The 27,319-nt window shown below is 38.6% G+C and overlaps 1 protein-coding gene across 1 annotated transcript; it reads left to right on the forward strand.

Annotated features, from left to right (window-relative positions):
* Nucleotides 1-27,070, forward strand: DNAJC3 (DnaJ heat shock protein family (Hsp40) member C3). The gene is made up of 12 exons (XM_059839240.1): nucleotides 1-177; nucleotides 6,068-6,178; nucleotides 9,101-9,225; nucleotides 10,241-10,315; nucleotides 15,881-16,033; nucleotides 17,337-17,518; nucleotides 19,406-19,525; nucleotides 21,299-21,404; nucleotides 21,500-21,620; nucleotides 25,348-25,480; nucleotides 26,243-26,391; nucleotides 26,829-27,070. Exons 1-12 carry the CDS (start codon nucleotides 96-98, stop codon nucleotides 26,984-26,986), a joined length of 1,515 nt encoding a protein of 504 aa, XP_059695223.1. The 5' UTR covers nucleotides 1-95; the 3' UTR covers nucleotides 26,987-27,070.
* The last annotated feature ends 249 nt before the right edge of the window (nucleotides 27,071-27,319 follow it).

The following is a 27,319-nucleotide window of genomic DNA, read 5'->3' on the forward strand; positions in this document are numbered from 1 at the left end:
CGACCCACCCCGGAGGAGCTGGAGCCGCCGCTCGGTTGGGCCCGGCCCGGAGCCGCCACTGTCGGGACGGCGCGGCGACGGCGGAGGAGGAGGAGATGGTGTCCCCCGCTGCCTCGGCCGGGCGCCTGGGCTCCGCGCTGCCCTTCCTGCTCGTTCTCCTCGACCTGCAGTACCAGGGTGAGCCGGGCCGGGGTCCCTGTGGGGCTGCGTTGCGAGGGGGGTTGTGCCGCGGCCGTCCGCGGCCCGTCGAGGTTGGGCCTTCGGCCGTGGTGGCTGGTGGCTGGTCGCCCTCACTCCTGTCGGGGCTGCGCGGTGTCCGCCATGTCGGCGGGGCACACACCCCACACCCCCCCCGTCTCTCCGGGCCCGTGTTGTCTTGAGGGGGGACATATTTGGGGCAAGGGTGTGAGGAGGGAGGTACAGCGCTGCCACCTCATCACTCGGGGCTGTGGCGAAGGGTGCATAACGAGGGCACGGCCGCTGCCGTGACCTGTTGGGGCTAGTGTGAGATCCTGGCGGTGCACTTGGAGGTGGCTCGCTGTGTGTGCGCTTCGCGCTCCCTGGCCTGCTCACGGACGGGCTGGGGCTGCCGCCAGCCACTGCGAGGCCTCGTGTGGCCTGGTGTCCTCGAGTGCAGCTCTGTGACAGCATTGGCGTTCTGTGCCAGCCGTGAATTTCGCACTCCCGTGTGGATTTCGTGTGGTTCCGAAGTTCAAAGGCTTTTCCAGTTGCCCTTCTCAGCCGCAGCCAGTATTAGTACCACACTTAGAGATTCGCTGAGGCTTTTGATGATTGCGTTGAATTGGTTCTGTTTTTTGTTTTGTTGTTATGGTTTCTGTTGGTTTTTTGTTGGGTTTTTTTTTCCCACCTCTCGCCATTAGTATTTGAAGTTCAGCTTATCTGTGCTTTGTGTAGCTTATTTACTTTCGTAGTACACTGCCAGCAACACCTGTGTAGCCAGACTTTTATTCACAGGCTGCTGATAAGTTTCAGGGTTTCACCTGAGGGACATTCTTTACCTGCCGGTGGCAGATGGAAGTGAACTGGAGCTGTCAGTAGTCAGAAAAAGGCTGTGGGCTTAAGGAAGATACAGGAGCCTGAACATAAAAAAAATCAGTTGATGCACTAAATTATATAGTTCATCTGGTCAGGTGGCAACAGGAACATACTGTGGGAAAGACACCCTGCATTAGACCATGTACTGTGGTGTCAAATTGCCTTTTTTTAAAATATGCATTCTAGTATTGTTAGAAGACAAATAGTAACTTTTGTCAGAGTATACTGGTTTTTTTCCCCCCCCTTAGATTGTGTCAATAGTGCTCCTGCTGAGGATTCGTAATTTAGAGTTGCCAACCTATTTCAAGTATGTGGTTTAATGGCTATTGGGCATAGCACATTTCCTAATTTGGGGGATGTTGTCTTAACTTCAGTTAATAAAGATGTAGAGTACAGTAATAAACTGAGAAATTGTAATACTGGATCTTATTTACTGAATTCACTAACTTCTTAGTTTAGGAGCTAATTTTTTAGCATGTGTTGTTAGAGAATTTTTGGGGGGGTTATGTTATTTAAGTATCTAGATTTTTTTTTTTCCCCTCACAAATATTACTGGTATTTGAGCTCAAAGGTGTTCATAGTCAGGTTTAAATTTGTATCTTGATGTCTTGGTAGTAGAAGTCTGCCTTTTGTCATCTGATTCATGAATCTGGAATAGTCATTCTGTATTAACTTTGTATCTCACAGCTGATGGCAATGAATGCTATTTATATCTGGCTGGTAAATACACTTAGTAAAAACGTTTTTGATTCCTCCTCTTCACCTCAATTTGTGATGAATTTGGCACAAATCCTCTTTTGGGAAGATTCATTCTTCACTGCTGTTTGTCCACACTAATACAACAAAAAGAGGTGGCTGAGGAGGAATAAAGGAGTGTTGTTCATTTTCCCCTCTCTCCTTCCTTGTAACAGAAGAAAGGAAATGTAATATGGGAAAGAATAAAGGGGCTCTGAGTATACAGAGCTCAGTTAGTTACTGTCAGACCACAAGCATTAAGTGTTTCTTTTTCTCCCCTCACCTTTTTTTTTTCCTCCCTAAGTTTGGGAGCTTTTTTGGTTTTTTTTCTTGGCCCCAAATACAAAGGCTACTTGAGGGTGGAGCTTTTTTTGTCTGCTACTCTTTGCTATGTTTACCAACTTCCTTTGCAAATGGAGGGAGTGAAAACTTGATAGGTGGAAGTTGCACATATCTCTACTGTATACTCTGAGGCTCCTTGTAAACCTCAGAAATGTTGCTTCTGAAACTGTTGGTGTTTGTCCATATCTTACCTAGTTCAGTCTAATTCTTGAAAATCATGTTAGCAAATACACCTAAAGCAAAAATCAAACTGTTGAAAAATAACGGCAGACTGAGATTCAGGGTCATGTTGCAAAAGCAGGATCTCCCACTCCTGACAAGATAAGGCAATCATTAAGCTCCTTTATGGGGGAAAAATAAAGGTTTAGATGAATGCAGTTAAGATTAATGACATGCATGCTGCTGCTTTATCGTTGAAACAACCGCTTTTGGTACACAGTAGGAACTAATTCTGTTTATTTCTATAATCTTGTTATTCAGCTTGGGAACAAGATTTAGGAAGAAGTAGATGGAAATTCTACAGGGGAGAAAATGGGAATGTGTAGACTAATGCAACATCTTGAAACTGTTCTCAGGTTGCAGAGCTTTCTTGAGTTCTTTGCAATGTGGATGGGACTGATTATGCAGGGATATAGTTCAAGGCTGTAGACTTAGGTGCCTACATATTAGCACCAATTACCCTAATAAAACAAAAATCCTATCAGGAAGTTATAATTTATTTGAAGTGAGTGTATTTAACTGGAAAAACAGGTTAGCTGCACCTTCTTGTCTTCCCTGCACCTTCTGATTGTTGTCCCTTGAGCAGTTGTCAGGGTTAGTACCAATTATATGGAAATAGCATGCGGGGTTGTGTTTGTTTGGTTTCTTTGTGTTGTTTTGGCTTTTTTTTTGGTTTTTTTTTTTTTTTTTTTTTTTTTGGGTTTTTTTTGACTCTTAGACTCTTGCCCCAGACTTGTGAGGACTTCAGACTCTGAATTTATCCAGAATATTTGACTTTATTTAACAGCTCATTTGAGTGGTTGTTTGAGGCCCAAGGTGAATACTTAAAATATTTAAGACTTAGGCAGTGTTTAGAAATTAAATTCAAATTAAAATATATGGAAGTTTTTAAAAATATATTGTAAACTTGCATGTCTCTTGGTTTAAAAATTTAGTTTCTTGATGGAGCATGCAGAGCTTTTTCAACTGGGCCTGTAGTATCCAGCTCACCAATGTGTATCTGTCGTAAAGAGCTCAGTGGGGTGGGGTTTGGTGGTTTTTTTTTTTTTGCTCCAGTTGAACTTTACTTCTTAGGCTCATTCCCAGACCAAAGAGTGCATAGGTACCCAAATAGGTTGCAGAGAATTTGAGTCCTTGGACTCCTGTCTTGTTATCAGTTTTCAGATATCTCCTGTGGGCTGCTTTATTTAGAGCAATTGTTTGCCTACAGCCAGAAAATGAATAAGCATAGATTTCTGTGAAAAAGCAGCTAAACCATCAGGTCAGTGCAGAGTGTTCCTGAGTAGTTATGTTAAGTGTCACTTTTCATCATGGTTGAAAAGTGTCACATTTCATCGTAGGCTAATGATGCAGGCTGCTTCTGGAGATTCATGCACCAATTTATGATGTTCAGCAACTTGCTGAGCTGAGGTTTAATGTATACTTTAATGTGTGTCAATGTTTAATGTATTTTACAGGGAATCTAGAGGACTTCACAATTTGCTTCTTTATTTATCCATGTTGCTCCTGCTTTTATTACTTGTTTGCTATCAGTGGGCACCTTTCTCATTGTTTTAGTAATTGTCTTCATTATTTTCAAGGAAAAAGATGGCTCTTCCACCTAAGGTGTATGTAAAACTGTACTGTACACAACATGTTTGAAAGACACTAAATCGTGTAGGTGCATCTTACTGTGGAAAACTGTATTCTTGGAGCTATCCTGATGTGACTGAATGTAAAACAAGGATCCTTGAGACTGTGGGAATAGAATGCCATATTTGGGTAGATGGAAAGTTCATCAAAGAGTAATTTATAGCCCAATTCTAGGATACCACTCCCAGCTGACAAGTTTTGAAAAATTTCAGGTGTTTGTGTGTGGGGAAACACAGGAGGGATGAAACTTTAGAAGTTTTTAGTTGGTATTAGGTCATGTTAAATACTTCAGTCTATTTATAGTTTTATACCTACTTTACTGCTAGCATACTTCCAAAGCCAGGGAAATTTGTGGTGAGGTTTTTTTTTCAGTTCTTAATTTTTTCATTGTGTTTAATGTACTTGCTTTGTCATTTTAAAGGACACTGGACTACTTGATGATTTGAAGCTTTAAGCTAGTGTAGGAAAATGGGCAAGGAAGAATGTCCTTTTTTGCTGTAGATTGGACACATAAAATGGGAATACATTTTTTACATGCCTAGAATTGACTTTAAAATGAATAATTTAGTAAGATTCTCAAATAGTAATTATTTATCATGTAGGCAGTTTTAACTCCATCTACTTAAACAAAAAGCATTCACTGGAAATTTGGGACTTCAATTAGTAATTTCCATTGATTAAAAAAAAATTGCTTTCTATCATTGTTCTAAAACAAATAATTGAGTTGAGCCCTTGAGTCCAGTGTGCTGACTTATTGTCAGTCTTTTGGCAAATAGAACTTTCTGTAGTGGATGCAGAGGGGATTTTGTTCGTTTTAGTATAGACAGCTCAAGGATTTTCTTGTAATGTGGAATTAAAGGAATTATGAGCTGTGTAGAAAAGAATCATGGTGTAGAAAAGAAAAGATAAATTAAAGTCCCCGGTGTTGAGATCTCCTACATCTAAAATCGTGATGATTTGGTGATAAGAAATTACTGTTTATTCATTATAAATACGTTGTTGTTTAACCACCTTTCAGTGTGAGAAGTGTGAATATACTTTCCTTCAATCAGTTGTACTGTAACATTTTAATTTGGATTCTGAGAAACAACTTTGGAGTGCTGGTGCATTTTTGTATTTAAAGTGGCTATCTGAATCAGCTCAGTGCAAAACCTGAGTGAAATAAGTTATAAATCATTGGGTTTTAATATAATGTGCTTATTCAGGATTTCAATACACTGCCTTGCATAAATCTAGGCATGGGGTATCCTCTTAATAAATGAAAGTTTTTCTAGTGTGAAAGTTTTTTAATAGTCATCAGCTGGTGGGTAATTTGTTGTGGAATTCTGCCGTGATCTGAAGACTTAAGGAAGCAGGACAAATGAAAAAGCTGTTCCTGAGTTGATGTATGTACAACATGTACTTGCACTTGGCTGCTCATTTCTTCTCAGCAATAGTCTTTCCCTGTTGGTTGAGCAGCAGCAATTTATTAGCTTTAAACTCAAACTGGCACTCCAAAGACTTACCACTTTAGTATGGTTTTCAGGCTACTGGTTAAAGGAAAAAGGAGTGAGAATTTTTATTGTTTGTCTAAGCTTGCAGTCCTGTAGAAGTTTGCCCTGGAAATGATAAAGATGAGACAAGTGTGGTAGAGGAGAAACCAGTCTCTTAAGTAGCCAAACAGTTCTCAGTTAAGTATCAAGTTACCATTGGGGTCATGAATTTTAACTTAGAACCTGTGTGTATTTGCTGCATGTGTGTTACAAGTCCTTTCAGATTCTTCTGAAATTGAAAGTCAGAGTATGTTACTGAATGTATGGGTGTGTATTTGGTGCCTTGTCACAGTGGGATGCAAAGCAATATCTTGTGTACTTTGACACATCCTAATTGGGACATGCTATGAGGTTATTAGACTGCAGGGTGCTTTACAGAATCTCAGAATCCCTTAGGTTGGAAAAGACCTCTGAGATTACCTAAAGTGCAGGAGGATGTGACTTCTGCCTCTGTCAAAAATGGTTTGTTAGATGTACTGTATTATCACTGTATATGTTTGCAGTAATCAAACTGTTCATTCAGAGCCTTCATCTTTTTGTTTTTCTTTAAGGAGCTGAATGTGGAATAAATGCAGAAGTAGAAAAACAACTTGAAATGGGGAAGAAATTATTGGCTGCTGGGCAGCTGGCAGATGCTTTGTCTCACTTTCATGCGGCTATAGGTATGTATCTCAGGGAGGTGACTCTTGTACTGAAATACCTTTGGGTGGGTTCTTCCCACTGTTTGCTTCATTAAATATCCTGCTTTCTTGCAAATTGCATTCCATGAATCATAGCATTTGGGATATCTTTATACAGCAGTTTGGACAGAAGCCAGAAATGAAGTAGAATATTTATGCTTTGGTTTTGATAAAAGAAAACTGTTAAATTAACTACAAGATACATAAACACTTAAATCACTGTTGTTCTAGAAGCTAGCTGTATGAAAGGAATTATAATTGACTCTGATACTATTTGATGAGGTATTCCCTGTCTGTCTAATCCCATCAAGATCAGGTTTCATCTTTATGATGTTTTTCAAAGTATGAGTATGTCTTTGAAAGACTGACTTTATCCATGCTTTCTCCTATCCGGTGCTGTAAAAAATTTGATGTTTAAAATAGTCACTCTCTCTCTTTGTATTTTTTCTTAATTAAATCTTGAAGTAGGTGGTATCTCAGTGAAACTGATGCTGCTCTGATGTTTGAGTTGGCAGTGGAGAGCAAAATTGTCTCTCTCTTGTAGTCAAATAGTGAGTTCGTTCTTGTTTGATGTTCTGCATTTTCAGCAAACCGAGAAGTTAAATGTTTGCTTTTGAGAAATTTAAAGCAATTTAGCTGATTAAAATCCTTTAATTGAAGCATAGAGCCAGCACCAGTAAAGAGCAGTGTCCATTAACACTGCAGTTTCTTAATTGCATGGTACCGTTTTAAGTTGTTGGACTTTGTTATAATGTGTACAAATGCATTTTTTTCCTCTGTGAAAAGAATATTACTGAGATGTTATACATTGATGAGTCGTAGTGTTAATACTTTTTAATTTATGCCTTGGTTTAATAGTGAGATGTAAATGAAACATGAGTTGCTTCTGAGTTATTAATATTTTCTTTGCATTCTCCAAGATCAACTTCCCTTATATAAAAGAGAATGGAGGAGGCAACTTCCCTTTTTTTCTGTTATGGAAGTTCCTTATTCCACCTAGATGCAGTCTGTTCCTCCTTTGGTTTGTATGTTGCTGCCAAAGCATTTTTGTGGGGTCTGTGCACAGTGCTACCGTGTGATTTTTTTCCTTTATTATTGGTTGGCAAACTTGAACCTGGATTTGATGAGGAGACCAGTTCAGTGTGTGGCTGTGCAGGTCCTGCTGGTGATGTAGAGGCAGCAGTGATATGAGGTGCCTGCATGGGTGAAACCCACTGCTTTGCCAGCTGTGTTCAAGCAGCTTGTAGAAACATGGTGTGACCACCTCAGTTGTGACCTTTATGGTATTCTTATTTGGATGATGATTTTAGCCTGATTGCCTCATTTTCATCAGACTTCTTTGGATTTTGCCTTTTTGAAAAGATTTTAAGCATGATTTGCCAGCTGTGCTTGGGAGGAGGTAGGAATTCTTTCCTGGCTGTACTGCATCGCTGTAGACTTTGAGGTAAATTTTTCTGTCTTGCCTCAGTCAGTCTATTTTTGGTTTTGTTGCAAACATCTGAAATAAAAGAAAACTGCTGTCCATATTACCTCTCTTCAGTTAAATTTTCAACTATTTCTTCAATCCCAGTTTATGCCTTCTGTTTGGGTGAGTGTCAGTTGCTGTTCACTACTGTTGCTGGAGTACTGAGGCAGAACTATGTGTCTGATAATCTGATGCTGGAATGTGCTTTCTATGTTAGCTCTTTCATCCTTTGTGTATTAATCAAGTTCCTTAATTTCAGCTGTCGATTTGTACCTGGCTTACATGTTTAGGACTCAATGCTGCTTTTTTTATAAGGGTAGTAACAGTTGAATTTATTTGATGTTTATCATGTTGACATACAAAGAGACATATGGCATGGGAGTGCCTATTAAATTTCAGCTCTGGAGATGAGCATTTTCACAACCAAGATATTGTAGAGGAAGAGTGCAGATAGCTGGCCACCTCCATTACCAAGAAAAAGCTATGAAACTTTGTTGCTGATCATAAGATTTTTGGTGGTGCTATTTCTTCCATTTATTTTGAAGTTCAATTTTAACCTCAAATGATGTGAGGAAGAAAAATACTACTTCTGTTCCTCAGGTATGGATGTTCTTGTCTGCGAATTCTGGATTGATTATTTTCTTTTTAATAGTATAGTAAAAGGTTTTCTGTATTTCAGCATTGGATTGTTTCGGTGGTTGAAGTTATTTTTCCTTGAGAGCCCGCAGTAACTGTCAGCTATTTCTGTGAAATACTGCATACAGAAGAATGTTAAGAATATTATTCTTGTTTTCAGAGACTGATGTTTGCCTCTTGTACAGGAGTATGTGCTAGCTTTGAGAGTGTTAAAGTTGCTGGATCTTGGAATTTTGACCAGGAGACAACATGGAATGTTTGGGCCCTGAAGTTAGCCTTCATGTTGCTAGTGTGTATGCATTTGTCTGCTGGTGAGAGGGAATGTTGGTGCCTAGTTTATTACTAAAGAAAGAAGTTGCTGATATTTCAATGAATGATATAAAGAGTTAATATCTATGTTGACATTGCAGTAACATATTAGTAATTTTGGGATATGGTGATCAGCACCTGGGCTGGAAAATGATGAATTAATGTACTTTCAAATGTAGGCCTGCAGTTGGAGGTAAAGCATTAGTACGTAGAGGCTGTTTTCCCATATAAAGCTGAAGAACACATGCATATTTGACCTTCACTCTCAATTATTTGGTGTTTACAGTATTTGTGTAATCTTTATTGTTAAATAATTAAACTGCATAGAAAAAACTGCTTGCATAATGTTGCAAATTTTATGTCTTAATAATGTATACCGTTGTTTCTACTTGCTTAAAAGTCAGATGATATATTTTTAGTCATTACAGTTCCACTGTACCAGAAATTTCAGTAGCTTTGAGATAGTATTCTGATTACTGTTTGTTCATTTGCAGAGGGAGACTCTGAGAACTACATTGCTTATTACAGAAGAGCCACAGTGTACTTAGCCATGGGCAAATCTAAAGCGGCAATTCGCGATTTAAGTAAAGTGGTTGAATTAAAGCAGGACTTCACATCAGTAAGTATTATTGGAACTGAAGATTGTTCAAGTGTTAAAAAAAAAACCTGCTTTAAAGAAGGTTTGGGTTTTTTTTCAGACTTTGTTCAACGGAAATAGAGAATACATTGTCCCTCAGAGGGCTTTAAAGTGGGTAAAATAATAGCAATAGTGTATGTGCCTTAATTTGCAATGATGTTGGGTACAGTCTAGACCATTATTTGAACAACTTCTAATCTTACTAATTTAATGGATTTATACTGAATGCTTCTCTCACTTGTGGTATTCCGTTGTTCACCAAGGCTTTGCCATTTGGGATAGGGAGAAGAAAGCACGCAAATGCCTCTGGGTTTTTTTTCTCTTAAATCAGTGTTAGATTTGAGGTGTCTTTTCCCCACAGTAACTGTCCTAATGTCATTGCATTCATGTGTGACTATTGCAAGTTCAGATCTGCTTACCCCTTTCTCCATTCTGTGTACTATATGTGGAGACTGCCTCGCTAGTTGGGAACTGATGCTGAAGTCCTCTCCAACTGATTCCCTCACCTCCCTTTTTCGTGGGCAGTGACATGTCCTGTGTAGTTGACAATAAAGGAGCAACTGTTAAATTCACTGTTGTATGAAAATATTCGTATTAGAAGTCAAAGTCTTCTAAATCATTGACTTTTCTTTTTACGTAGCTTCTGTTATTCTGAGAGTTTAATGAGGTAATTAAATATGGGAATTGTTTATTATTTCTGCTATTTATTTAATATGTAAGCAGTTATAATCAGGAAGGTGGTGTGAAGTCACATTGACTTTGATTTGTGAAACTTCTTACATGAGTTCTTTTCATAAAAATTGTCTGCTTTTTGTCCCTCAGTTCTGGTGCAGAGCAATCCTTTGCCATTGAAGAGGCCTTATAAGAACATTATTAAATCAAAAAGACAAAGAAAGGGTGTCATGATCCCTGTTTCAGCTTGTTAGCTATACTAAAGTGAAACTTGTGTTCATACTTTGCTCAATTCCCATTTGTAAAAAGTTATGTTTCATTTCAGGCAAGATTACAAAGAGGACACTTATTGCTTAAGCAAGGAAAATTTGATGAAGCAGAGGATGACTTTAAAAGTGTGGTAAGTTGGAGACCAGTGTTGAGCTACATCACTACTTTTAAGGTTGGGTTCTGAGCCAAGGTCACATCTGAAATCTGATGCTCTATAGAGTATATATATGCTATCTAGGCCTGAGTTTGTCTTTCCTTGCAGGCATAGTAGCTAAGCAACCTTTGTATGAATAAGTGACCAGTGAAGTTGCGGTATAGTGATGCAGATAAAATGGGGTGTTGTCTGAAACAAAGGAGCACTTTGGAAAGTCTTTCTTGTGTGTGCCTGATACTTCATGATCTCTGCTTACTGGTAGCTGAAGGGAGCAGCCTTCATTCAGGAAAGTGTGATGTAGTTGAACTCTGGTTTACTTTACTGTATTGATGTCTCCCTGGGAAGTCACTAGGGGCATCATGGATCAACCTCTGCAGGTTTCTGTCTCTTTTTACCTGTTGCAAAAGAATTGTTGACTCTTGATTTAGTCACAGAGAAGTTAAATCAGAACATTTCAGAGTCATCCCTCTGTCTCCTAATCTGCAGAGTTCTCCACGTTCATGAATGTCTGACAGTACTTTTTCTCCATGATCAGGAATTGTGCAGTTTCCAGCTACAAGTAGTTGGATATTATCCACCTAAAAATCACTTGGGCTGTTTTTAGTTTTGATGGGTATTTTGTACATTTCAGCCCTATGCTGCCAAGCTAAACTGATCTAACCCCTGGAAAAAAGCCCTCAAAGAATGTGAATCTAGAGTTCTTCTCTATTGCACAAAATTAATGTACATATAAGTATAAATAAGATACATTCTTCATTCTTGCTTGCTCTTCAAGAGTTGCTAGTTTGAACAGCTGGTGTGTCCTTTAAGCCAAAATAAGAAGAATTTGCAAAGTAATAGATGCTTGTTGGCTGTGTCTGAAGAGACTGATGAAAAAATAAGTTGTGTCATCCAGATTGCAGCTGTTTAGTGGAAATCTTACTAGTAAGTGTGGATGACAAAACTGGAGTGGTTATTCTGTATGTTCTGCAGGACAGCTATGAGGAATGGCTCTTGCAGGTAGAAATGCACCAGGCAGTTCTTGTGTCTTTAGCAGAGCTCCAGCAGCTTATTCTGAAGTTCAGATAGCAGTGGCACCTCTGGCTGCTTCTTCCTCAATAAGTTTCTTAGGAGTGTATGGTCTAATAGAAGCACAGCCTTGCTGTCTGCAAATGTGGGAGAGTTGTTCAGCTCAGATTAACTGAGGACACAGTTGCTGCAGTAACAATTATGCAGTGTCAGGGTTGATTGTGAGTCTGTGTGTGCATCTCTTTGCAGTTACTGTTTCTTGAAGTATTGCTTAATGCTGCATATAGAATTGTTTCTCCAGTCAACTGTAAAATATCTTTTTCTATTGCCAAACCCGCTGAAAAAATTTATTTGCTGCTTTAGTCAGGCAAATAGTTAACAGTACTCAATCAGGCTTTAAGTCTCAAGTAGAAGAGAGTTTCTTCGCAGAGGCTAATTTAGGAAACAAGCATATTAGTTCTCGATCTGACTTCCATTTTCCTCTGTTTTATGAACAATGTTGTCTATGTACTTAGAGTGGTCTGTTTTGAAGAGCATAATTTTCAGTTAAGTACAATATATCCAAGCAAAATGAGTAAATACTAAAGTAGTAATTTGCAATAGGTTAAATTGTTCATGTGTGGAGTGGGTTAAATTGTGCTACATACCTTGAAATCTTTTAAGTAGAATACCTATTTCTTTGGGAGGTTTTCCTTATTTTCTGAATCTTTCAGATTTCCCATTCCTTCTCTTGTAGTCGTGTTCCTTAAAAGGGGTCTCAATAATTTAGGACATGCAGTCATTTTTGAGGGAGAGAAAGCAAGAAAAATCCAGCCAATCTAAATGGAGGGAAGGATGACAGGTAAACTTTTGCAGCTTGTCAGACCAGTGGCTTTGTGTAGAACTTTAAAAAAAGCATTATAACTATTCTTCATATAGAACAGTAAACCTGTCCTTTAATGTGTACTCATGAAAAGAAAAGAAAATTCATGTATTCAAATTCTTTCTATATAATTTCATAGTGTCAGGAGAAGGTTTCATTGTGAGCACCCTAACTATCTTTAAATGATTGTTTGCTAAGCAGTTTCTCTGTATATTCCTGCCCTTTCTGGCATATCAGTACTGGCTGTCTTGTGAGGCAATGCTAGTGTGAGAGAAGGCAGTGGAAATGCCTAGCTGCAAAGGATACAGTATTCCTTTTCGGGAGCAGAGCCTCTTGAGATTCAGCCTTCATGTGTTATTTTTAGCTTTTTTTTTTTTTGTACTCTGCACTTTCCTGTTGCCTGAAATTAATCATGAGGTTTGGATAGAGGGTGTGATTCAGACTTACGCCTTCACGTATTAAGCAGGGCTACATTTCTAGAAACCTCTCCTTTTGGCCGACAGATGAATCAAGCTGATTAAATTTTTTACATGGGTCAGGTTTTCCGCATGAAACAAGGAGAAAACAGAATTCCTTTGGTGATTTTACAAAGTTGTTGCTCATGCTGTATGAGCAGTAATAATTTCTCTGCTACAACTTTGGTTTAATGTTCATATGCTTTAATATCAAATTTCTTCTGTTTCAGTTAGTGGTTTCTGATTAATAGAAGCCAGCAGGACAGATCTGTGGATGCATCAACATTCGTGTCCAGGGCCTCAAGCCATGAAAGCCCTGGAATATTTATTTTACCTGTAAGCATGTGATTTTTACTGAGAATAAAGGGGATATTGGCATACTTTTGTTGATGGAAGGACTTCTGGAAAGGTGACAAAAACAATGGCAGCTCTGTGTATGTGCCTTAGTGTTGTCAGTGACACTGCTTATGTTCTAGAGGAAATTACAAGCATTTGAGTTGGTGAATTCTACAGAAGGTACAAAGTTAGAGCGGAACTTCTGCGTTTTCTATTGGAAAGTGAGGAAAGGACCAAATTGTTCTATCTCTTTCAAATTCTAGTCTTTTTTTTTCAAATTCTAGTCTTTTTTAAGACTGGCTGTAACACAGTTGCAATTTATTGCAATAAATACTGTAAATGAAGTTGTCCTAAATACACAATTCTGTCTGCCTTGGAAGAGCAAACACTTCAAGGCTTGGCACTGAAGGCACCACTTCTAGTTCCACTAGATGTCAGCCAAGACCAAGTGACTGAGCTCTGTACATCTGCAAAGTGCTTTCTCATCTAAACCCTTGCCTGTTGCAAAATACGTTGGGCAGCAGCTTTCCGTGGTTCGTTGTTATGTGTAATAGTACAGTTTTGGATGTAGGTGGAAGAGGCCATCTTATGGCACTCTAAGTTAATCAAATTGGGTTATGTTACTAGACAATCTAGTTGGCTGTTTGAGGCTCTCTTAACCACATCAGAGATATTTAATATAATATTAGATATTTCCAAATACGTTCCCCCGTGCTACAGTGATCATCTGTAGCTTCTGAGCTAAAGAATAAAAGGTATTTAAATATTTTCTTGGAGTTTTTTTTCCATCTGTCTGTCATTTTAGCTGTGTTACCTGATATGTTAACAGTGCAGGGCTTTCCTCTGTGTACTGTCCTTGAGTGCATGGATGTCTTGATCTTAGGTACAGCAAACCATAGAGGTTCCCTCAGTTCCCTTCAGGATGTTTTTTGCAAGCTGAATGAGCAAGCTTCTTTTCACTTTACTTAATGTTACTGATTTAAACATCATAGCAATATGCTATGACTTATTAAGAGCTTCTGAGTGTGTATTTTCATCATTCTGTAGCACACACTCAGTGACTTTTGTTTGAATGATACCTTGAAAAATTTCCCTGTCTTTAACTGGGCATGTTGTGCTACCTAAAATTACCTAGGATGATTGACTCAAATGGTCTTGATTACTGTTGAACTTGCCTCCATGATTGTAACATTGCTTTTTATATTCCACTGACTTTTTCTCCAAATACATTTCAAGAAACATACTGTGAGTCTAAGGAGATCATAAGTTTTTATGGAAGTGTAAGGCTCATCCATACCAAAGGCTCTTAATTTTCAAGAAGGAAATGCTGAGAAATTAAGGAAGAAATCAAACAAGTCCATTGGAACTAAGGACTTCAGAGAGTTTTGCAGACTCGGTATTTTTTGAAATTACAGGTGCTCAAATTTGCCTCTGCTACGAACTCCAGATTTTAGGGACAGAGTGGATGCACAGCATCAAGGGCTTATAGGCAGAGTTCTAACCAGAAGAAAAGCTTTATGAGACTTATATCGGGAATCTTAAAAGAAAGAAAACTCTTTGATCACATTCCTCTCCTCTTGCTGAAAGACAATGTAGGGAATAAAGGAGAATTTTCAGGTCTAGGTACCACTTGATTTTTGCCAGGTAAAATGAAAAATTGCATAAGGTTGGTTCAAAAATATTTATAAAGAGGAATTGAAGACAAAGCGTGGGACCGGTGCATGATTTTGGTGTAGCATTTAGGCTCTTTCCTTTCATATACTCAGCTGGTAGAACCAGGGGAAATTCTGTTAAAGGACTTCTGAGGGCTGAAGTTGAATTATGGTAGAGACATAAGCACAAAATACATGTCTTTCAAGAATTTACTGGTGAGAAAAAGGGGAGTGGCCACTTCAAGATAAATGGGGAAGGAAAAAAGTATTGGATGTCTTTGGGTGACTTCAGTTCACATTCTGTGTATAGAATGCAAGATAATACAAGTTTTTACTTAAGTCATGCTGATTTGTTCCTTTTAAACTTCGAAAGTCATTTGATCAGTAACAAGTGTGAAGTCAGTGCTTCTTTCAAGCTACAGTAATGCTACAAATTCCCTGGCTTTGCAAGGGAACAGCTGAGATTCTCTCTGGCCATGTGTATCTTCCTGGGTGATATTAAAGTTGCCTGAAAGACCTTTTTAAAAGTTTTCTTTGAAAAGATAAACCTGCCTAAATGAAAGAGGCAATTACTATGTAATGACTTCCACTTGCTCAGAGAGAGGGGTTAAGAGAAATGAGAGTCCTTGTAGACGAAATGTTAGACTTGTTTAAAACTATGTAAGAAAGAATGCATGACTGCCCAGCTGAGTCTTTTCCATGGTTGTAGCCACTTAAATTGCTGCTGCAGGCACTCTTTGTGAGGAAAATGTAAGAAACACAACGTCACAGTACCAACTGTCTGGAACATGTTTGATTTATTTCTGTTATGAAGTTATAAATATGTATAGTGCTTAAAGTGAGAGATGCAATTAGGCCATGTGATTAGAATTTCTGTTGCTGCTGAGGAATCCAGCATTTAACAGCTGATAGCAGAGGTGAATTAATTAGAGGTTACAAAGAGGTCCACAGTGTCCAGCAGGTGATGGGGGACAGTGACTGTTGTGTTTGATGTGTCCAGTGATGATTGATCAGGCATGAAGAATTGGATTTCTCTGACTTCTGACATCTTGCATTGAATCTCAAAATGTTTCTTTCTTCTGAAGTTCAGAGGTAGAAATGCTTCCAGTGGAGTTTGGAAACTCACTTTATTCTCAGCTTTAGTCAGTTCTCCACAATATGATTATTTATGGGACTGAAAGAGATCCTTGAACAAGCATTTGAGTCCCTCTCCTGTTCATGTTTGCAGCTCAAATCCAATCCTAGCAAGAATGAGGAAAAAGAAGCCCAGACTCAGCTGACAAAATCTGATGAGCTGCAGCGCCTACATTCACAGGCATTATCTGCCTATCAGCAAGAGGATTATGGAGCTGCTATTTCTCTTCTTGATGAAATCTTGGCAGTAAGTGTTAAGTCAAATGGTACTGTGAAAGTAAGAGCTTCTGACATCTTTGTTTTTGTTTAGTTTTTGTTTTTTGTAATAGTTATTTTTACTGATGTGAAAATAACTTTGGTGTAACCAGTTTAGTTTTGCTGAGCACTATGGGTCTGTAATAGTGTTGGAGAGAGGAGAGGGCTGAGCACTAGCTGCAGAAGTCAGTAGTCTGTCTTAAAGATACTTCAGTTAAACTTCAATTACAGATAACTTTATTGATTATACTTTCCTGTTTTTCTACAATTTGTTATTCTTGGGAAAGCTGGGAAGAAGTTTTTCTGAAATTAATGAAGTTTTGCCAAGTATAGGAGATACAGGTTTTTTTAATCTGGATTTTTTGTTACATATATGCGGACAATTTTAGTCCTGAGAAAATGAAGTAAAAAAAGATTTAAAAAAACCCCACAAAATTAAAAATGTAGATAGCTAGCTGAATTTTCATCTTGTTCCTTAGGTATCTGTATTTGTTGAATCTTAATTGGTGTAAAAAGCCTGATTAGTGCAAGTGTAAATAATCATGTGGGCATTTTGTGTATCATAAGAAAGGTACTACAAGACAGTTAACTGCTATGACTCTGCACATACAAATTAGTGCTGTTGACTTGGAGTTTACAGCCTTGGAGCTTTTGGTGATGAAACTGCCACAGTGAAGGAATTGGTTTATGGGGAGGACATGTGGAAAAGCAGGAAAGCCTCCTCTAAGAGGATCATTTCCAAACAACTGATAAGACTTAGACAGATTTAGTTCCCTAAATCAAATTTTGATAGACAGTTCCTCATGAGTAATTAGTTTTGCCTTACTGTGACAATTTTACCTCTCTTTATTCTTAAAATCCAGATATTAAGATCAAACTTGGTGGAACTGCATCTTACCCACAGGCTTCTTCCTGGAGGACAACCGACAGCTTGGTCCTTGCTGTTCATTACCTCTGTTCTTTCGGGAAGATACAATAATTTATGATTCTGATATCCTTTCCTGGAGGCTCAACAGACTGTCCTAGTTTAAGCAATGCCAGTAGATTTAATTCATCTCTCTGCATGAGTTCATTGCATCATTTACAAAATTTTCAGGCCTTTGTTTTTCTATTTGGGCAGGTGCATCACAGCATCCACCAGGAAGCAGAGATGCTAATTTCATGAGCTCTGCGTGCAGCTTGAACCTTATGCTGTTGCAGTTGGCAAAGTGAAATTTAATGGGATTTTTCTTTTGGGGAGGAAAAGAAGTGAAGTGTTATGGACCAAAAACAAGCTTTAATTTTGATTTCTCAAGGTTTGTGTTTGGGATGCAGAGCTACGGGAACTTCGAGCAGAGTGTTATATAAAGGAAGGGGAACCAAGCAAAGCCATTAGTGACTTGAAAGCTGCTGCCAAATTAAAGAATGATAATACTGAAGCCTTCTATAAAATCAGCAAAATATATTATCAGCTGGGGGACCATGAATTATCTCTCAGGTAATTTTACTATTTGCTGTAATCATTATAATTGAGACAGAAAATATAATTATATAGGTTATGATAAACCATGAAGTATCTCTTGTGTGAGGTTTGGATGGAGAATCAACTGTGGTCTAGATCTGGTAAAGGGATTTCCTTTCTAGAAGCTAAGGATTGGCAGTGAAGAAACCCATGTTTGTTCTTGGCAAGACCAGCCATCAATGGTTCCAGGCATCTTGTTTCATTAAATAGAAGCCAGAGTCCCTCTCCATCGGAGTTGCTTACAAGTGCTGTTTTCTTTGTGTTTCTCCTAGAAGGAAGAATTCTTCTCTAAATTTCCTGTAGTGGAGCTTTTTTTTTTTTTTTTTTAAACCTTAAACCTCTGTTGAAGTTAAGTTTAAGATACAAACAGAAGATCTGTACATACATAAGGTTACAAGCTTAAGAATAAATAAAAAGTATAGGAGCATCCAAGTATGAAGAGCTTGGGGTGCAGAGCTGTTTGCCTCTCATTCCTGCAGACAGTCCTGGATGACTTTTTGATAATGCCCTGTCCTTTTATTCATACTGAGTTAAATTTAAGGTCTTATTCCCATATATCCCTAGTCAATCTGGCAGATAACTGCCCTTGCCCAATCTGGACAGTTTAGTTTGTGCTCTGTGCCTAGCTGCACAAATGATGATTACAATATGATTTCTGCCACAGAGTACCTTCAATAAAGTGAAGAGAAGTGAAAAAGCCTGTGTTTCTTTCCTTGGCAGATGGAAACTGCGTGTGATTATACTTGCAAAAGTTCATTATATGGCTGGCCAAAAGTAAACATGGAAGTAATTGGTTTGCATTAGGCATTCCCTTTCCAGAGCCTACTTAATCTTGTGAGCTCATCGGTCACTTCTGTGATGACTTTTGGGAGATGGCCATAACTTTGCCCAGTGATTTCAAGTATAGGTGGTATTTTAAAGCACGATTGAGGGCACTGTTGAGGAACAGAACAGAATCAGTAAGCAAGAAAGGGATAAGCCTCTTTCCTTTATTCTTGGCTGATACCATTAATTTTTGCATCATGAGATATGCTGAGAAAGAGTTCTATAGCTCTTGAACTTGCTGGGTGCTATCTCTTGTCCTTCCCTTAGTTTCTTCCTCTTAAAGGCCTAATTATTTTCAAATAGTAGGATATTTTTGTCTGTGCTTAGGAACAAAATAAGAGTTTGTAATCTCTTCCTGAAATTGAAATAGGGGTTGTGCTATGATGACTCTGTGGGATCTGTAACATTTATTCCGTCATATGACTGCATTGTGGAGGTTTGTTGGTTTTTTTTTTTTTTAAGACTTTGGACTATTTTGACACATATTTTCCCTAATCAGACTCTGATTAAACATTCTTCACAGTGAAACATCAGCCTCAGGCTTGGCTGAGATTCCGTCAAGGAGGTTTGTGTCTTAGTTGAGCTTTCTACTTTAAGCGACACAAAATACACTTGAATGTAGGAATTTTGTGATATATCCGAGTTACAGTTGATGGTAATTTCCCTATCTATTCATCTGATAACTGCTGAATATAATTTCTTTCACTGAGTGCCTTTTTCTTCAAATGTACTCTTCAGCTCTTTAGTCGGTTATTAATGTAGCATTTAATCTTTTGTGTGTTTGGCAATACAAAAGAATTAAAACCAAACCTAGATAAGTATCCCTGTATATTTTGGAAGACTCTTTTTGGTCTTACTTTATATTAATATTCGGATGATGAGAGAGATCTGTGAAAGAACTTGGGTGTTGTTCTGAACAGTTTATATGTGCTGCATTGTGTCTCCTGGTAAAATTTCATAGTATGTGGTGACCTAGGTGTGATTTTTGTTTGTTTTCTTGTTTTTTTTTTCCACTTCTCCTTACCTCCCTGTGAAAAGTGAGGTCCGGGAGTGTCTGAAACTGGACCAAGACCATAAGCAATGCTTCTCTCTCTATAAGCAAGTAAAGAAGCTCAATAAGCAGATCGAGTCAGCAGAGGAATTCATCAGAGAAGGCAGGTAAGTATTCACTACTATATAAAGGAAAAAGAAAAATACAAAAAAACTACAATTGAGGCACCAACTTACTGATTGAGGAGCTGATTAAAGTGATGCTTTTTGCATATGTTGGTTGAAGTGGGTACTGAGCAAAGCTCTCAAATTACAATTAAAATAAATATTGACTTGCATAGCAACTATTCTATTCTGATTCCTTCTGATGCCACTGTGTCCCTTTTGCATACTTAACTTCTTTCTGCAGCAGGTAGTAAGACAAACATAGGGATGGGAGTTTTCAGCTCTCGTGTATTATTACTCAGCACTGATGGGACCCCACCTGAGCTCCCCAGTGCAGGAGAGATGATGCTACTGAGAAAGTCCAGCGAAGTTCCATGAAGATTGGAGGCGGGAAGCATCTCTCTTCTGCAAGGAAAGGCTGGGGTGGCTGAGCGTGTTTGCCCTGAGACTTCTCTGCTACACAGGGTGATTTCATCCTGAAGGGAGGGTGCAAAGAGGGCAGAGCCAGGCTCTGCTCAGTGGTGTTCTGTGATGAGGTCAGGCCAATTGGTGCAAACTGAAACATGAAATTCCCTTGAAACATTACGATACGCTTTTTACACTACCTCATTTCCACTAGTACAGGTTGTCCAGGTGGTTTATGGAGTCCCCCTGTTGTATAACTCACTTCAGAGTTATACAAAAGTATTTTGGACACAGTCATAGGCAGATTTCTAGAGGTGGCCCTGTGTGGGCAGTGGGGTTAGATGAGATGATTTCTAAGAGTTCCTTCCAGCTTCAGCTACTCTGTGATGAAAGGACCATATCTTAAGACTGAAACCACTTAGTAACTCTGCAGTGCCTTGATGGCAGAAGTGGTTCTGACTGATAAGTTTTTTTTCTTTTATGCACACTGTTCAATGATAGGCAGTGCCTCCATATTCTTGTAGTTCTTGCTTTACTTCAATTTTGTGTTCCCAAGCACATGACATCCAGCTGTTAGGACCCTGAACAAATCATTAGATATTGTCAAGGTGGCTTTTTTAAATTAAGGACATCAGAAGTGTAACTAAGCAGAACTGATGCCAGTTTTATTAAGCCAGTCTGTTTGGACTCTTTTCACTTATTTAATCCAGCATCAGTGAAGTTTCAGGGAGTCTGAGAGCTTGCATTTCTCTAACTTGTAGCAACCCATGAATTCAGTCTCACTCTTGTATTTTTAGGTAAATGTTCTAATTTGTTTCTCACTCAAACCACGTAACTTTAGCATTTTGAGGCCTTCACAGTAAAATAACACTGTGTGACTTGTGAAGAAGAAAAGGAGAAAAAATCTGCCTGATTAAAACTGGCATAAGGAGCTGTTTTGTACCTCTGTGAATAGGTACCTTTTGTAGTGTGCAGATAGTCTGGACTCTTACTGTGAGCACAGAACTGAGTCCATCTCAGGTATCAGTGGGGGAGATGCTTATTCAGAAGTGGAGTGTCACGTTGGACAGGAGGCAAATCTGGAGACCCTTGGCTGTGCATGGTGAAGGATTGCTGTTGTTACCTTGTGCATAAGCCTGAGCAGGCCTAGTGCCTGCTCTTCTGTCTCTCAGCACAGAAAAGGGAATGGGAATGTAATTCTTGAAGTTTTCTTTATACTGTTTTTTCACACCTCACCTTTAAGACTATTGAAGGGAAGGCCCTTTGGTAGAAGGATGGGAGAATCTGTGAATTTTAAGAATTTTTAAATAGAATGCAGCACCCTGAGATAGTGATTACATTTCATGATATTATGCTTTATGATTTAAACAGATATGAAGATGCTATCAGTAAATATGAGTCTGTAATGAAAACTGAGCCAGAAGTCGCAATTTATTCTACTCGTGCCAAAGAAAGGATCTGTCACTGCTTATCAAAGGTAATTCTGCTTATCTCCATCTAAATATCTTCAAGACAAACATGAGACAAAACTTGCACAACTACATGAGTTTGGTTTTACTTTTGCCTCTCTAGAATCAGCAGGCTACAGAAGCCATCAAACTTTGTTCCGAAGTTCTGCAGCTGGAGCCAACCAACGTGAATGCCCTGAAAGACAGAGCAGAAGCTTATTTGCTAGAAGACATGTATGAAGAAGGTACACTTGAATGACATTGGCACATACTTAATGTGGATGTTTAAAATGTAGTCAGCATTTCAAAGGCTTTTTTTTAACATGCACTTTGATTCTACACAATGTTATCCATAATTAGCCTTTAGGTAGTTGCAGATGTACTAAAATACTTGGTGGTAATTTCGTCTTGATTAGTGTAAGTGGAATGTACTTATTTTATCTACAGCAGAGTTGTCTTTACAACAGTGGACTGTGTTCAGGATGTTTTATGAGACTGCTGATTATATATAACGTCTCTGAGTAGAATAATCTGCACAATGTCAGAGAGTTGCATTTAGAGGTAAAAGGTAATTAGAGTTAGGGTAATGTAAATCCATTTTAGGAACTCCATTTTCATGTCTTGAGATGGCAGCATGAAATAATACTGTTCTATTCCCTAGCATGTGCTGAGGGCAGAGGAAGGTAACATTCATTGCTTCTCCTCCATGGATCTCTGTAGTCTTGCTCAGAGAGTAAATTGATTCTATTCCTGAGGCAGCGTTTTCCATATGGAGTTTCTGTACAATGCATCCTATTACATGGAGTGATAGAAATGACCTCTAAGTTTATCAGGTCCAACCATTAACCCAGCACTGCCGAGGGCACCGCTTAACTGTGTCTCCAAGTGCCATTTCTGCATCACTTTTAAATACCTCCAGGGAGGGTGACTCAAACTCTAGCAAATTGGAAGAAAGAAAAGTTTTTTAACAAGGTTTTGCACAAATGGCGACAGCCAGCCTGGTCTTGTGCTGGGGCAAATGCCTCCCTGTTACAGGATATAAGGAAACCAATAGGACATACCTGGGATCTGGGAGAGCTTATTTCCTGTGCTGGTGCGTGCTGGGCTTGGCCTAGCCTGGTTCCAGGTGAAGAACCATGCTAGAGCAGAGCTGTGCATCTACAGATTGTGTAATATCTCCTGTGCCTTCCTCCTGCCCTTGACAGCAGCAAGGTGGATGTAGTTATACTCTGCCTTCCAGCAGAGCCTCCATCAACAACATTACAGCCCATTACTGTTCATCTGCCTGGAGGTGTCTTCATTTATCTTTTGATGGCTGGTTTCTCTTTGCCATAGAGAACACCAGAGCAATTAAAATTGTAGTCTCATATTTAAAGTGGCAAAGTGATTCTCATTCTTCCCTCAAAAATATTTTCAAGCTGGAGGCACCTATTTTCCTGTTAAAGGTAGGAAATTTCAAGTACTTGTAATTCAGAACTTTGAAGGTGATTATTGTTAAGTGTTCAAGATGCAGTTCACTTTGTATAGCTGTGTTCATGAGGTGGTTTTAATTACTTCATAATCACATGGGATCCAGGGCTTGTCTACAGAGACAGATGTTTAATGACTCCATTTCTGGAATACCTCAAAAGTACAGGAGTCTTATCTGTCTAGGCACAAATTTTGTCAAAAAAGGAAAAAACCTGCCTTGCTGTTTCAGAATTGGTCACAGCATACTAATTTTTGTGTTTTCTTTTTTTCCCTCCCTACTCTACTACTGTAGAGGTTTCAGTAGGAACATAAAGTGCTTCTATTATTTCTCTAACAGTCTTGGCATGGATGTAGGTTGTCTGCAGTTACTCATGTTTGATGGGAAATTGGCCATCATTTCACATACAGAATTAATCTGTCACTGTTTGAAAAACTCAGGCAAGGTACCAAAGCCAGCAAAGTTGTTTAGAGATACAATATGATTACCTTTTGAGAGATCATGAAGATTTTTGTATTGAAATAATGAGAGATTTGACTGAAGTATTTAAATTGAAAGTGGTGCTCGGAAATAGCTGTTCCTTTCACCTCATGAAGCAGGATGAAAGGAACTTTTCTGAAAGAGAAGGCCAGTAAGAAGGAGCAGTATTTGCTTGTGAAATACTACTGCTTTTAGAAATAGTGACTCAAAAGAATTGATTAAATATCTTAGTTGACATGCTAGGAATTAGTAGTAAGTCTCCTGGCTTCCTAGCAAACTTCTTGTGGTCATGAAGTTGCCATCCTTTTCCACCTGCTTCCAGCCTTCATCCCTCAGATGGAGAGAGCAATTAGCTCTCTGAAAGAGGAATATCCCTACTCTAAGTGTACCTACCATCAAAATTAAAGGGGGAAAGTGCAATGTGTACTTGCAGAGTGTGCTGGATGCATTCCCTCTACAGTGTGCAGCACTGAAACACTTTCCCTTGTGCTTAATGCTTGCAGTTCTTAAATAAGGAAGTTGATTAAAAAAAAAAATAGAAATCTAATACTGTCATGGCAGGTAGCTGACTCCTAGAGCAGGTTTCCCATGATGGTGCTGTAGGTGATGTGGTGCTCAGTGAGGCTGAGCAATCTAACCTGCATTTGGCAGGACATTGTGCTAGCCCCTCAGTATTGCCTGAAGCAGATGAAGTTCAGTGGGGCTTAACATTATTGATGTAATAAAGCAGCATAATTTTCACTGCTTTTATTAGTTTTGATAGTATATATTCAGCACAGATATTTGTGCATTCTCCTGTTTTGGGTTTTTTTTTTTAATGACTGGACAAGTTATTAAAAAATACAAGTAGGAGCCAGAATGCTTTAAGCCGCAAAGGCAGTGTCCTGTGATGTGAAAATGAATAGAAATTTTGTTTGATTTGTAGTAGCCTAGGAAATGGTTTGGGCTCTGGCAATAGTTTTGGAGGGTTTTTTTTTTTCAGTAACTGAAACAAGATTGCAGTGGTATCAGATGTCTGGGTAATACAAATTCATTAGCACTTCCTGCTGTCTTGCTCAGAAACAGTGAAAAACAAATGTAACACCTGCTGAGAAATAGCATCTGCTTGGAAATAATCTGATACAAGTACTTTGTCTAACTTGAGAAACCTAAGAGACTTGGATCTGCAAATGAGACCTTGAGGGTTATTATAACAGTGAAAGAAGAGCAGTCTTATTAAAGGCTTCAGCTTGCTTCCCTTGCTAAATTTTGATATTAAAGAATATATAAACTTGGTGCCTTAAGCACTTGCAATAGTAGTAGAATTTCCTGAAGAAGCATAGACCTCGAATTTCTTGAAAATTTTCTTCTCTTCCTTTTATTGCTGAGAAATGAAACTCTTGAAATAAAAGTGAGAGCATGCCTTTGGAAAAAAAAACCACTAAAATATAACTGTTTGCATATTATGCATGCAGAGGTGTAAAAAGCTAATATTTGCCTTTTGCTAACAATATGAACTTAGTGGTAGTCTAAAATCTGTCTTTATAGTCACTAAAGAGGAAGAGACTTTCTATTGTGATGATTGAGTGCAGACTGGGGGAGAAGAATTTAAGGACTCCGGTTAATTCATCCTTCAGTTGAGCAACAATGTGGGACTAGTGTGCAGTGGGCTTTTCAAATACTAATTGCTGAATCTTTCTTCTTGTTTCTGTTTCTTCATCCCAGTCCAAGATATGCATCCTTGTGGCCGTAGTAAGGTCCAGAGAATGTTGTGACCTACATTGGTACCCTCCCTTCTTTTTCATATCCCATAAGTGTGATGAACCTAAAGAAGGAAAATTACCTAATTCATGTGTGAAAGTGAATTTCCTCTATTCCATGATTTTCTAATTTTGAAAAAAACTCCAAAACATGTAAAGTTGAAACTAAAGTTTTGCTGTTTATGTATGGTAGTAACAAAGCTTCAGTTTGTTGAGTGGCTGAGTTCTTTAACTGGAAGTTTGTAGAGTAGTGAAACCTTTTTTCATTGACTTTTTTTATAAAAGCTATTAAAGACTATGAGACTGCTCAAGCCAATAGTGAAAATGACCAGCAGATTCGGGAAGGGCTGGAACGTGCCCAGAGAATGCTGAAGCAATCACAGAAGAGGGATTATTATAAAATCCTGGGAGTAAAAAGGTGAGATACTAATTCCAGAGATGATGATGTGAAAGGTGGTTATTTAAACCAGTACTTCTAGGGCTGATCACTTGAATTTGTTCTACTAAGTGTTAATTTTTGTTCTGTACCTTGCTATCTTCACTCTCCTGATGTACTAATTTTTAGCATTCAGCTTGTAAAGTGGCATTTGTTTACAATTCCTTTAGAAAGAATGGAAAAACAAGAGCAAGAAGAGAGGAAATATATTCTTTAGGAAGACATTCTTTGTATAGATGACCCTGAGTCATATGGACAAGTTAGGGAAGAAATAAAGACTGGCAAGAATTACTAAAAGTAACAAAAATTGTGGCAGATAGTGTGATAGATTGGAAGAGTCTAGAAGGACTGACTGAGCAGCTTCCCTTGCTAATGAGGAGCAAGCAAAGTTCTGAACTTGTATTGGTTGTCCTTCCAATTGGGAACTAATTTGATCTGTTTTTTGTTATTCATCTGATGGTAAATTCCTCAGACTGAGAACTATATTCTGCAGTCACTGGCAGTAGCATCTTTCCAAGAGAAGGGTGTGGGTGGTGAATGAGAGAGTGAGGAATCTTTGCTTAAGGTTGCAACTTGCTTCCTTTGTTTTGTGTAAAAAGTCTTCAATGCCACTTGCAGAAGGTTAACGGCACCTCATAACTTTTCTGATGCCTTTAATTAATGTCTCAGTGTTTAAAATAACTTCATTTTCTGATTGCTCATATGCCACACTAATGAAGTTTATCTGTAATTTTATCCATTTAGAAATGCTCGAAAGCAAGAAATCATAAAAGCTTACAGAAAGCTAGCATCCCAGTGGCACCCTGATAACTTCCAGAGTGAGGAAGAAAAAAAGAAAGCAGAGAAGAAATTCATCGATATTGCAGCTGCTAAAGAAGTCCTCACTGACCCAGGTAATCATGCAGTGGCTTCTTATTTTAGTTACTTTTTTAACATGAAGGTCAAAACAAACATGTAAGTCATAAAGCATTTCAGCTTCCCTTTTTCCCTTTCTGCCCTTACCCATCTTGAGAAAGCAGTACACTAATACTTGTATCCAGTCTGTTGCATGAAGTCAGATGTAATCTGTACTTACTGTGTTTCAGTGACTTTTGTTAAAAGTCAAATAGAAATTATATTTTGAAGGTCTCTTCTAGGGATAACATCTAATAGAGATTTCTAGGATTGACCAACTCTGGATATACTTATGTCAAGGATATTTGTGTTTCCTTCTGCTTCAAGTGCAGAAGATTATAACAAAGTGCATTTAGATTATAACAGCAACTGAAGTACTCTGGGGAAACCCTGTTATTACTGTGCCATAATTCGACCTTGGTTTTGTTTCCTTCAGAAATGAGGCGGAAGTTTGACGCAGGAGAGGACCCACTGGATGCGGAGAGTCAGCAGGGTGGCAGCAACCCTTTCCACAGGAGCTGGAACACGTGGCAAGGATTCAACCCCTTTGGTTCTGGAGGAGGACCATTTACATTCAAATTTCACTTCAGTTAGAGCCAAGACTGTTTCTGGGTGGCTGCTGCTGTTTTTTACTTAATTCATTGAAAAATAAAAAGTCTCTCAGTTCAAGACCCAAAATCTTAATTTCTATAATGTTGTCCTTAACCCAGAGTCTTACTGCACTAGAAGAAAGCTCCTTTTTTCTTTTGTTGGGTTTTTTTTGTGATGAGCTTGACAAGCTCACACTGATGGGGCTTGTGCTGCCTATGTATTTGCTGTGGATATGCAGGACATGTTTATTCCTACGGATGGAAAAAACAGTAAGATGCTACTTAGGACAACACTTAAATTTAGAATTCAAGTATATGCTTAAAGATAAAAATGCAT

Source organism: Haemorhous mexicanus, chromosome 2 (assembly GCF_027477595.1).
Source record: "Haemorhous mexicanus isolate bHaeMex1 chromosome 2, bHaeMex1.pri, whole genome shotgun sequence".
Taxonomy (NCBI): Eukaryota; Metazoa; Chordata; class Aves; order Passeriformes; family Fringillidae; genus Haemorhous; species Haemorhous mexicanus.

Bases quoted from the DNA above. Each gene is read 5' to 3' on its own strand.
- DNAJC3 (XM_059839240.1), top strand. From the start codon at position 96: ATGGTGTCCCCCGCTGCCTCGGCCGGGCGCCTGGGCTCCGCGCTGCCC. The intron at 9,226-10,240 runs GTAAGTATTATT...GTTTCATTTCAG, and splicing joins TAAAGCAGGACTTCACATCA to GCAAGATTACAAAGAGGACA. The intron at 21,405-21,499 runs GTAATTCTGCTT...TTGCCTCTCTAG, and splicing joins TCTGTCACTGCTTATCAAAG to AATCAGCAGGCTACAGAAGC.